The sequence below is a fragment of the Cherax quadricarinatus genome, unplaced genomic scaffold, assembly GCF_038502225.1.
Source record: "Cherax quadricarinatus isolate ZL_2023a unplaced genomic scaffold, ASM3850222v1 Contig1398, whole genome shotgun sequence".
Classification (NCBI taxonomy): domain Eukaryota; kingdom Metazoa; phylum Arthropoda; class Malacostraca; order Decapoda; family Parastacidae; genus Cherax; species Cherax quadricarinatus.
This window is the reverse complement of record NW_027196424.1, coordinates 47,501-60,111: the sequence shown is the minus strand read 5'-3', so window position 1 is coordinate 60,111 and position 12,611 is coordinate 47,501. Positions and strand designations below refer to the sequence as shown.

Sequence of the window (12,611 nt, the reverse complement as noted above, 5' to 3'; positions counted from 1 at the left end):
AAGGTACAGTGTATATACTGCTGTGACCTCTCTCAAGGTACAGTGTATATACTGCTGTGACCTCTCTCAAGGTACAGTGTATATACTGCTGTGACCTCTCTCAAGGTACAGTGTGTATACTGCTGTGACCTCTCTCAAGGTACAGTGTATATACTGCTGTGACCTCTCTCAAGGTACAGTGTATATACTGCTGTGACCTCTCTCAAGGTACAGTGTATATACTGCTGTGACCTCTCTAAGGTACAGTGTATATACTGCTGTGGCCTCTCTCAAGGTACAGTGTATATACTGCTGTGACCTCTCTCAAGGTACAGTGTATATACTGCTGTGACCTCTCTCAAGGTACAGTGTATATACTGCTGTGACCTCTCTCAAGGTACAGTGTATATACTGCTGTGACCTCTCTCAAGGTACAGTGTATATACTGCTGTGACCTCTCTCAAGGTACAGTGTATATACTGCTGTGACCTCTCGCAAGGTACAGTGTATATACTGCTGTGACCTCTCTCAAGGTACAGTGTATATACTGCTGTGACCTCTCTCAAGGTACAGTGTATATACTGCTGTGACCTCTCTCAATGTACAGTGTATATACTGCTGTGACCTCTCTCAAGGTACAGTGTATATACTGCTGTGACCTCCCTCAAGGTACAGTGTATATACTGCTGTGACTTCCCTCAAGGTACAGTGTATATACTGCTGTGACCTCCCTCAAGGTACAGTGTATATACTGCTGTGACCTCTCTCAAGGTACAGTGTATATACTGCTGTGACCTCCCTCAAGGTACAGTGTATATACTGCTGTGACCTCCCTCAAGGTACAGTGTATATACTGCTGTGACCTCCCTCAAGGTACAGTGTGTAATAAATTATAATGAAGAATAAGAATAATAAATCATAATAAATTTTAGCAGCATACTGTTACTACTAATGATAATAATAATAATAATAATAATAATAATAATAATAATAATAATAATAATAATAATAGTAATAATAATAATAATAATCTCCCTACAGGTGTCAGGAGCTGTAGCTCGCTGGAAACCCATCACGGCTGACGAATATCCCTTCGGCACGAAGCCGTGGACGCTGGGGTGGGACACTTGCGGTTTACGCAGCGGCCAGGTGGTCAACATGACGCTCTCCGTGTGCGGCCGTGGCCAGTTCACCTGTGCCGACGGTACCTGCATAGCCTTCGAGCAGAGGTGCGACATGCGCGAAGACTGCGCCGACCAGAGCGACGAAGCGAACTGCTCGCTGGTGGTGATACCGGTTGGTTATAGGGCAACTTTACCGCCGCCGTCACAAGCGGAACCGCTGCCGATCCATTTCTCGATCGATGTGGTCACTTTCCCCTCAATTGTGACTAATGCTCAGGATTTTGCGGTGAAGCTGCACCTTAGCCTGGCCTGGAGAGACAGCCGACTCAAGTTCCTGAACTTGAAATCAGACAGCAGCCTCAACTTGCTGTCCAGAGAGGTGGCGCTAGCGATCTGGACACCGAAAATCTTCTTCAGGAATGCTCACGGCAATGTTTACAGCAACCTGGAGGAAGGAGCCAGGGTCGAGTGCCTGAGGGAGGGTCAACCTCACATTGGCCCTCCTGACCTTCCAGAAGAAAGTAAGTAACTTAGGGTGACCTCCATTTGACCTTACGAGATGCTGACCATGTTACATTGACCTTGCTTCAAGTGGGTGACCTCATGCTGGTAAAACGGCTCCTATTTCTCTTTCTAGGATCAAAATTTGACCTCTCATGATACGACGAGTTTAAAACATGACACAGTGTATTTATATAGCGTATTTATATATATATATATATATATATATATATATATCTATATATATATATATATATATATATATATATATATATATATATATATATGGTGGATGAATTTGGTAGGGTGTGCAAAAGAAGAAAATTAAAGGTGAATACAGGAAAGAGTAATGTTATGAGGATAACAAAAAGATTAGGTGATGAAAGATTGGATATCAGATTGGAGGGAGAGAGTATGGAGGAGGTGAATGTATTCAGATATTTGGGAGTGGACGTGTCAGCAGATGGTTCTATGAAAGATGAGGTGAATCATAGAATTGAACATCAAAATGGTATAAAATACCGACAGGTTGGTAGGTAAGACTAACTGTTGCCTTTGTGTCTTACCTACCAATCATAGAATTGATGAGGGGAAAAGAGTGAGTGGTGCACTTAGGAGTCTGTGGAGACAAAGAACTTTGTCCTTGGAGGCAAAGAGGGGAATGTATGAGAGTGTAGTTTTACCAACGCTCTTATATGGGTGTGAAGCATGGGTGATGAATGTTGCAGCAAGGAGAAGGCTGGAGGCAGTGGAGATGTCATGTCTGAGGGCAATGTGTGGTGTGAATATAATGCAGAGAATTCGTAGTTTGGAAGTTAGGAGGAGGTGCGGGATTACCAAAACTGTTGTCCAGAGGGCTGAGGAAGGGTTGTTGAGGTGGTTCGGACATGTAGAGAGAATGGAGCGAAACAGAATGACTTCAAGAGTGTATCAGTCTGTAGTGGAAGGAAGGCGGGGTAGGGGTCGGCCTAGAAAAGGTTGGAGAGAGGGGGTAAAGGAGGTTTTGTGTGCGAGGGGCTTAGACTTCCAGCAGGCATGCGTGAGCGTGTTTGATAGGAGTGAATGGAGACAAATGGTTTTTAATACTTGACGTGCTGTTGGAGTGTGAGCAAAGTAACATTTATGAAGGGGTTCAGGGAAACCGGCAGGCCGGACTTGAGTCCTGGAGATGGGAAGTACAGTGCCTGCACTCTGAAGGAGGGGTGTTAATGTTGCAGTTTAAAAACTGTAGTGTAAAGCACCCTTCTGGCAAGACAGTGATGGAGTGAATGATGGTGAAAGTTTTTCTTTTTCGGGCCACCCTGCCTTGGTGGGAATCGGCCAGTGTGATAATAAAAATAATATATATATATATATATATATATATATATATATATATATATATATATATATATATATATATATATATATATATATATATATTATTGTTTTTGATCCGTCTTATTTATCCTAAGTTTGCTATTCCTCTTTTTACCCGGAACATTGGTCATTTTTTATTTATTATTCCTCTCATAATAAACTCACAGACTGGGAATGAAGATTAAGATTAATTGATGCTTTATTGAACACAGTAAAATAAATCTTCAGGATAACTAATAGACAGAATAAATCCTCCTTCAGGATAGCTAATGGAGCACAATAAATCCTCCTTCAGGATAACTAATGGAGCACAATAAATCCTCCTTCAGGATAATTAATGGAGCACAATAAATCCTCCTTCAGGATAACTAATGGAGCACAATAAATCCTCCTTCAGGATAATTAATGGAGCACAATAAATCCTTCATCACGAGCACTAATAAACAAAAATTCTTCTTCAGGAGCACTAATAAATAGAATAAATCCTTCTTCAGGAGATATCTTCGAGGGGTCTGAGAACACACTGCAGATGACACAGGTGTACACAGTCACCTACACCTGCGACTTCCACCTGGGCATGTTCCCCTTCGACGTGCAGGTGAGTGCACCTCGTTACCTCGGCATCACCCACGTTAAAAAAGCATTCACATGAACGGACCTTCCTGGATTTCCTACTTGCAAAGTTGCAAGCTACTGATGATGTGTTAATTGCAACACGAAATGCCTAGAGCTATCATTCAACTCCCCCTGTGGTTGTTTAGCATCTTGTATCGCTTGTTCGCAATAACAGTAGGGAACCTAAATGCCAAAGTAGGAGAAGCGTTTAGAGAGGGTGTGGCAGGTAAGTTAGGGGTTCCAGGTGTAAATGATAAACAGCATTTGATTGAACTTTGTATAAAAAAGGAGTTTGGTTATAGGTAAGACATATTTTAAGAAATAAGGATAAATAAGTATATAAGATATGATGTAGGGCGTAATGACAGTAGTTGGACTATGTATTGGTAGATAAAAGGCTGTTGAGTAGACTTCAGGATGTACATGTTTATAGAGGAGCCACAGATATATCAGATCATTTTTTAGTTGTAGCTACAGTGAGAGTACAAGGTAGATGGGATACAAGAAAAATGGAAACGGCAAGTAAGAGGGAGGTGAAGGTTTATAAACTTAAAGTGGAGGCAGTTAGGGAAGATATAAACAACTGTTAGAGGACAGATGGGCTAGTGTGAGTATATGCAATGGGGTTGAAGATGTATGGGGTAGATTTAAGAATATACTGTTAGAGTGTTCAGCAGAAGTTTGTGGTTACAGGAAAGTGGGTGTGGGAGGGAAGAAGAGTGACTGGTGGAATAATGATGTAAAGAGAGTACTAAGAGAGAAAATGTTAGCAAATGAGATGTTTTTACAAAGTAGAAGAGATGCAAGGAGGGAGGAGTATATGGAGAGAAAAATAGAGGGTAAGAGAGTGGTGAAGTAATGTAAAAAGAGAGCAAATGAGAGAGTGGGTGAGATGTTATCAACAAATTTTGTTGAAAATAAGAAAAAAATTTTGGAGTGAGATTAATAAGATGAGGAAGCCTAGGGAACAAATGGATTTGTCAGTTAAAAATAGGAGAGGAGAGTTATTAAATGAAGATTTAGAGGTATCTGGAAGATGGAGGGAATATTTTGAAGAATTGTTAAATGTTGATTAAGATAGGGAAGCAGTGATTTCGTGCATAGGGCAAGGAGGAATAACATCTTGTAGGAGTGAGGAAGAGCCAGTTGTGAGTGTGGGGGAAGTTCGTGAGGCAGTAGGTAAAATGAAAGGGGGTAAGGCAGCTGGGATTGATGGGATAAAGATAGAAATGTTAAAAGCAGGTGGAGATATAGTTTTGGAGTGGTTAGCATTTTTATTTAATAAAGGTATGGAAGAGGGTAAGGTGCCTAGGGACTGGCAGAGAGCATGCAAAGTTCCTTTGTATAAAGGCAAATGGGACAAACGAGAGTGTAAAAATTATAAGGGAATAAGTTTTTTGAGTATACCTGGTAAAGTATCTGGTAGTTATTATTGAAAGAATTAAGAGAAAGACGGAGAGTAGGATAGCAGATGAACAAGGAGGCTTTAGGAAAGGTAGGGGGTGTGTGGACCAGGTGTTTACAGTGAAACATATAGGTGAACAGTATTTAGGTAAAGGTAAAGAGGTTTTTATGGCATTTATGGATTTGGAAACGGCGTATGATAGGGTGGATAGGGAGGCAATGTGGCAGATGTTGCAAATGTATGGTGTAGGAGGAAGGTTACTGAAAGCAGTGAAGAGTCTTTACTAGGATAGTGAGGTTCAGGTTAGAATATGTAGAAGAGAGGGGGATTATTTCCCAGTAAAAGTAGGCCTTAGACAGGGATGTGTGATGTCAACATGGTTGTTCAATATATTTATAGATAGAATTGTAAGAAAAGTGAATGTTCGGGGTGTTGGCAAGAGGTATGGGGTTAAAAGATAAAGAATCTAACATAAAGTGGGAGTTGTCATAGTTGCTCTTTGTGGATGACACTGTGCTCTTGGGAGATTCTGAAGAGAAGTTGCAGAGGTTGGTGGGTGAATTTGGCAGGATATATAAAAGAAGCAAATTAGAAGTGAATATAGGAAATAGTAAGGTGATAAGGATAACAAAAAAATTAGGTAATAGAAGATTGGATATCAGATTGGAGGGAGAGATTATGGAGGAGGTGAATGTATTCAGATATATGGGAGTGGACGTGTCAGCAGATGGGTCTATGAAAGATGAGGTGAATCATAGAACTGACGAGGGGAAAAAGGTGAGTGGTGCACTGAGGAGTTTGTGGAGACAGAGAACTTTATCCATTAAAGTAAAGAGGGGAAGGTATGAGAGTATAGTTATACCAATGCTCTTATATGGGTGTGAGGCAAGGGTTGTGAATGTTGCAACAGGGAGAAGGCTGGAGGCAGTGGAGATGTCATGTCTGAGGGCAATTTGTGGTGTGAATATAATGCAGAGAATCCGTAGTTTGGAAAATAGGAGGAGGTGTGGGATTACCAAACCTATTATCCAGAGAGCTGAGGAAGGGTTATTTAGATGGTTTGGACATGTAGAGAGAGTGGAACGAAGTAGAATGACTTCGAGAGTGTATAGATCTGTAGTGGAGGAAAGGCGGGGTAGGGGTCGGCCTAGCAAAGGTTGGAAGGAGAGGGTAAAGGAGGTTTTGTTTGCGTGGGGCCGAGATTTCCAGTAAGCATGCGTGAGCGTGTTATATATGAGCGAATGGAGACAAGGGGTTTTTAGGGCTTGACGTGCTGTTGGAGTGTGAGAAAAGTAACATTTATGAAGGGATTCAGGGAAACTGGCAGGCCGGACTTGAGTCCTGGAGATGGGAAGTACAGTGCCTGCACTCTGAAGGAGGGGTGTTAAAAATGTAGTGTTAGAGTGTTCAGCAGAAGTTTGTGGTTACAGGAAAGTGGGTGCAGGAGGGAAGAGGAGCGATTGGTGGAATGATGATGTAAAGAGAGTAGTAAGGGAGAAAAAGTTAGCATATGAGAAGTTTTTACAAAGTAGAAGTGATGCAAGGAGGGAAGAGTATATGGAGAAAAAGAGAGAGGTTAAGAGAGTGGTGAAGCAATGTAAAAAGAGAGCAAATGAGAGAGTGGGTGAGATGTTATCAACAAATTTTGTTGAAAATAAGAAAAAGTTTTGGAGTGAGATTAACAAGTTGAGGAAGCCTAGAGAACAAATGGATTTGTCAGTTTACAGTGTTTACAGTGAAACATATAAGTGAACAGTATTTAGATAAGGCTAAAGAGGTCTTTGTGACATTTATGGATTTGGAAAAGGCGTATGACAGGGTGGATAGGGGGGCAATGTGGCAGATGTTGCAGGTGTATGGTGTAGGAGGTAGGTTACTGAAAGCAGTGAAGAGTTTTTACGAGGATAGTGAGGCTCAAGTTAGAGTATGTAGGAAAGAGGGAAATTATTTCCCAGTAAAAGTAGGCCTTAGACAAGAATGTGTGATGTCACCGTGGTTGTTTAATATATTTATAGATGGGGTTGTAAGAGAAGTAAATGCGAGGGTCTTGGCAAGAGTTGTGGAGTTAAAAGATAAAGAATCACACACAAAGTGGGAGTTGTCACAGCTGCTCTTTGCTGATGACACTGTGCTCTTGGGAGATTCTGAAGAGAAGTTGCAGAGATTGGTGGATGAATTTGGTAGGGTGTGCAAAAGAAGAAAATTATAAGTGAATACAGGAAAGAGTAAGGTAATGAGGATAACAAAAAAATTAGGTGATGAAAGATTGGATATCAGATTGGAGGGAGAGAGTATGGAGGAGGTGAATGTATTCACATATTTGGGAGAGGACGTGTCAGCGGATGGGTCTATGAAAGATGAGGTGAATCATAGAATTGATGAGGGGAAAAGGGTGAGTGGTGCACTTAGGAGTCTGTGGAGACAAAGAACTTTGTCCTTGGAGGCAAAGAGAGGAATGTATGAGAGTATAGTTTTACCAACGCTCTTATATGGGTGTGAAGCATGGGTGATGAATGTTGCAGCGAGGAGAAGGCTGGAGGCAGTGGAGATGTCATGTCTGAGGGCAATGTGTGGTGTGAATATAATGCAGAGAATTCGTAGTTTGGAAGTTAGGAGGAGGTGCGGGATTACCAAAACTGTTGTCCAGAGGGCTGAGGAAGGGTTGTTGAGGTGGTTCGGACATGTAGAGAGAATGGAGTGAAACAGAGTGACTTCAAGAGTGTATCAGTCTGTAGTGGAAGGAAGGCGGGGTAGGGGTCGGCCTAGGAAAGGTTGGAGGGAGGGGGTAAAGGAGGTTTTGTGTGCGAGGGGCTTGGACTTCCAGCAGGCATGCGTGAGCGTGTTTGATAGGAGTGAATGGAGACAAATGGTTTTTAATACTTGACGTGCTGTTGGAGTGTGAGCAAAGTAACATTTATGAAGGGGTTCAGGGAAACCGGCAGGCCGGACTTGAGTCCTGGAGATGGGAAGTACAGTGCCTGCACTCTGAAGGAGGGGTGTTAATGTTGCAGTTTAAAAACTGTAGTGTAAAGCACCCTTCTGGCAAGACAGTGATGGAGTGAATGATGGTGAAAGTTTTTCTTTTTCGGGCCACCCTGCCTTGGTGGGAATAGGCCAGTGTGATAATAAAAAAATAATATATATATATATATATATATATATATATATATATATATATATATATATATATATATATATATATATATCTTTTCCAGGTGTGTATTCTGAACTTCACACTGATGTCAGCATCATCACAGCGCCTGGCACTGGTGGCAGGTCAGGCAGTATATACTGGCACCCCCCCACTCATGGAATACACTGTTGGTATGTCTGGTGTTATTAACTGTTTATAAGGTCAGTTATAACTACACAAACAGAGATGTGCTCGTGATGTCTAGTCCTCAGTAACGTCACCATAGAATTATAAAAAAAAATGTGTATTTTAGAATTGTTTGCTATAATACTGATTTTTTCTTCCATTTTCCACTGGACAAAGACCTTTTTTTAGACGTTCGGCTTTATTGTATGTTAATGTATAACTGAGGTGTGTTAATTTTCCTGTATATTGCACTAAGAAAATTTGAACTAATCTGCTTGGACTTCCTACTCATTTCCGCAACATTGCAAGGTCCTGGTAATGTGTTGATTACAACACGGATGGCCTAGAGATGTTATTCAACTTCCCTTGTGATAGTTTTGCACCTTCTATCACTGGTTCACGATTACTGCATCCAGTTACACTCAGTCTGGTGGCTAAAACTCCCGCTTCACACACGGAGGGCCCGGGTTCGATTCCCGGCGGGTGGAAATTCCGACACGTTTCCTTACACCTATTGTCCTGTTCACCTAGCAGCAAATAGGTACCTGGGTGTTAGTCGACTGGTGTGGGTCGCATCCTGGGGGACAAGATTAAGGACCCCAATGGAAATAAGTTAGACAGTCCTCGATGACGCACTGACTTTCTTGGGTTATCCTGGGTGGCTAACCCTCCGGGGTTAAAAATCCGAACGAAATCTTATCTTATCTTATCTTATCTTATCTTATCCTCCATTCCAGTTATCTCTGAGAGATTTTTAGCACTTTATTTGTAAATATAATAATAATAATAATAATAATAATAATAATAATAATAATAATAATAATAATAATAATAATAATAATATTATTATTATTATTATTATTATTATTATTATTATTATTATTATTATTATTATTATTATTATTATTATTATTATTATTATTATTGTTATTATAAAGAATTAGACAATCCCTTAACTGAGGGACTGATTACCTCGTCTGTTGTACATAATACTACAGTCCTCTCATTATGTTCTTGAATTTGTATTGATGAATCCACTGGATGGCGTAACGTCCACAAATAAAAACTCCCAGATGTTGCAGATGTATCTAATTCTCTACACAATATTTGTAAACGTATTGTGTGTGCAGAGGGCGTGAGCATGCGGACTGGCAGGGCGCAACACCTCTCCACCATGGAGGTCCGTCTGAGATTCGCTCGACGTTATGGTTTCTACGTCCTCACCGTCTACCTCCCCACCTCCTTTATTATGGTCGTCGCCTACTCCACCTTCTTCTTCAAGATGTCTAACTTCTTGGCTCGTATCGTAGTGGCACTGCTCACTCTGCTGGTTCTATCCTCACTCTACACCCAGGTGATATAACCGGTTACTCAAAACTTGTTGTCGTAAACATAACCATAATACACAAATCACCATAATTTGTAAAGTGGTGGGGTGGTAAGCCAGCGGAAGGCCTCGGTCAGATGACCAAAACCTCCAGCTGTGGGTCATCATGTGACTTCTTGCTGAATATATATAGAGGCCGGTAAAGAGATCTTCATCCAAGGAAGGGGATAAAAGTCTTTTAACAGCATTAATGAAAGGTTAGGTAAGGTTTGTCAGGAAACAGTACTATTGTTTCTTGACGCTGGTCTTAGTTTGATGACCCACAGCTGGAGCTTTTGGTCACCTGACCGAGGCCTTCCACTGGCTTTCCACTCCACCACTTTGAAAATTTTTATTTTATTATTTTTTATTATCACACTGGCCGATTCCCACCAAGGCAGGGTGGCCCGAAAAAGAAAAACTTTCACCATCATTCACTCCATCACTGTCTTGCCAGAAGGGTGCTTTACACTACAGTTTTTAAACTGCAACATTAACACCCCTCCTTCAGAGTGCAGACACTGTACTTCCCATCTCCAGGACTCAAGTCCAGCCTGCCGGTTTCCCTGAACCCCTTCATAAATGTTACTTTGCTCACACTCCAACAGCACGTCAAGTATTAAAAACCATTTGTCTCCATTCACTCCTATCAAACACGCTCACGCATGCCTGCTGGGAGCCCAAGCCCCTCGCACACAAAACCTCCTTTACCCCCTCCCTCCAACCTTTCCTAGGCCGACCCCTACCCCGCCTTCCTTCCACTACAGACTGATACACTCTTGAAGTCATTCTGTTTCGCTCCATTCTCTCTACATGTCCGAACCACCTCAACAACCCTTCCTCAGCCCTCTGGACAACAGTTTTGGTAATCCCGCACCTCCTCCTAACTTCCAAACTACGAATTCTCTGCATTATATTCACACCACACATTGCCCTCAGACATGACATCTCCACTGCCTCCAGCCTTCTCCTCGCTGCAACATTCATCACCCATGCTTCACACCCATATAAGAGCGTTGGTAAAACTATACTCTCATACATTCCCCTCTTTGCCTCCAAGGACAAAGTTCTTTGTCTCCACAGACTCCTAAGTGCACCACTCACCCTTTTCCCCTCATCAATTCTATGATTCACCTCATCTTTCATTGACCCATCCGCTGACACGTCCACTCCCAAATATCTGAATACATTCACCTCCTCCATACTCTCTCCCTCCAATCTGATATCCAATCTTTCATCACCTAATCTTTTTGTTATCCTCATAGCCTTACTCTTTCCTGTATTCACCTTTAATTTTCTTCTTTTGCACACCCTACCAAATTCATCCACCAATCTCTGCAACTTCTCTTCAGAATCTCCCAAGAGCACAGTGTTATCAGCAAAGAGCAACTGTGACAACTCCCACTTTATGTGTGATTCTTTATCTTTTAACTCCACGCCTCTTGCCAAGACCCTCGCATTTACTTCTCTTACAACCCCATCTATAAATATATTAAACAACCACGGTGACATCACACATCCTTGTCTAAGGCCTACTTTTACTGGGAAATAATTTCCCTCTTTCCTACATACTCTAACTTGAGCCTCACTATCCTCGTAAAAACTCTTCACTGCTTTCAGTAACCTACCTCCTACTCCATACACCTGCAACATCTGCCACATTGCCCCCCTATCCACCCTGTCATACGCCTTTTCCAAATCCATAAATGCCACAAAGACCTCTTTAGCCTTATCTAAATACTGTTCACCTATATGTTTCACTGTAAACACCTGGTCCACACACCCCGTACCTTTCCTAAAGCCTCCTTGTTCATCTGCTATCCTATTCTCAGTCTTACTCTTAATTCTTTCAATAATAACTACCAGATACTTTACCAGGTATACTCAACAGACTTATCCCCCTATAATTTTTGCACTCTCTTTTATCCCCTTTGCAATTATACAAATGAACCATGCATGCTCTCTGCCAATCCCTAGGTACCTTACCCTCTTCCATACATTTATTAAATAATTGCACCAACCACTCCAAAACTATATCCCCACCTGCTTTTAACATTTCTATCTTTATCCCATCAATCCCTTTCATTTTACCTACTGCCTCACGAACTTCCCCCACACTCACAACTGGCTCTTCCTCACTCCTACAAGATGTTGTTCCTCCTTGCCCTATGCACGAAATCACAGCTTCCCTATCTTCATCAACATTTAACAATTCCTCAAAATATTCCCTCCATCTTCCCAATACCTCTAACTCTCCATTTAATAACTCTCCTCTCCTATTTTTAACTGACAAATCCATTTGTTCTCTAGGCTTCCTTAACTTGTTAATCTCACTCCAAAACTTTTTCTTATTTTCAACAAAATTTGTTGATAACATCTCACCCACTCTCTCATTTGCTCTCTTTTTACATTGCTTCACCACTCTCTTAACCTCTCTCTTTTTCTCCATATACTCTTCCCTCCTTGCATCACTTTGAAAATTATGGTTATGATTATAGCCATTAATTATATTTTTATTGTATGTGTAGTCCGACTTACACCATTACCTAATTACATTAGTTAATGAAGTAAGTCGGAGCGAAACATCGTCACAGCTTCCAGTCTCCTGTGTACGGGTTACTGTGTGTTGTAGATAAATGGTACAGAGAACCAACAAGTTGATAAATTAGACACATGTGCAACACTTGGTTATGTTTATTCTGGGAACGTTTCGCCACACAAAGGCTTCATCAGTCCTAAACTAAGAAGACTGGTGAAGATCAGGAAGAGTTCGAGTTAATCAGTCCCTCAGCCTGGAGTTGATGTATGACTGATGAACTGATGACATCGACTCCAGGATGAGGGACTAATCACCCCGAACTCCTTCCGATCTTCACAATTCTTTGTATTGGACTGATGAAGCCACTGTGTGGCGAAACGTTTCCTCAATAAACAGACCCAAGT

General features: G+C 41.4%; 1 protein-coding gene across 1 annotated transcript in view; it reads left to right on the top strand.

Moving 5' to 3' along the window:
• The window catches only part of LOC128687088 (uncharacterized), a gene marked incomplete at its 5' end in the record, with an annotated part of 66,127 nt that overhangs the window by 29,993 nt on the left and 23,523 nt on the right, over positions 1 to 12,611 (top strand). The window contains 4 exons of the mRNA XM_070080981.1: positions 1,021 to 1,624; positions 3,458 to 3,561; positions 8,199 to 8,307; positions 9,433 to 9,656. Coding sequence (XP_069937082.1) covers positions 1,021 to 1,624; positions 3,458 to 3,561; positions 8,199 to 8,307; positions 9,433 to 9,656 — 1,041 coding nt within the window. The remainder of the gene's footprint in view (positions 1 to 1,020; positions 1,625 to 3,457; positions 3,562 to 8,198; positions 8,308 to 9,432; positions 9,657 to 12,611) is intronic.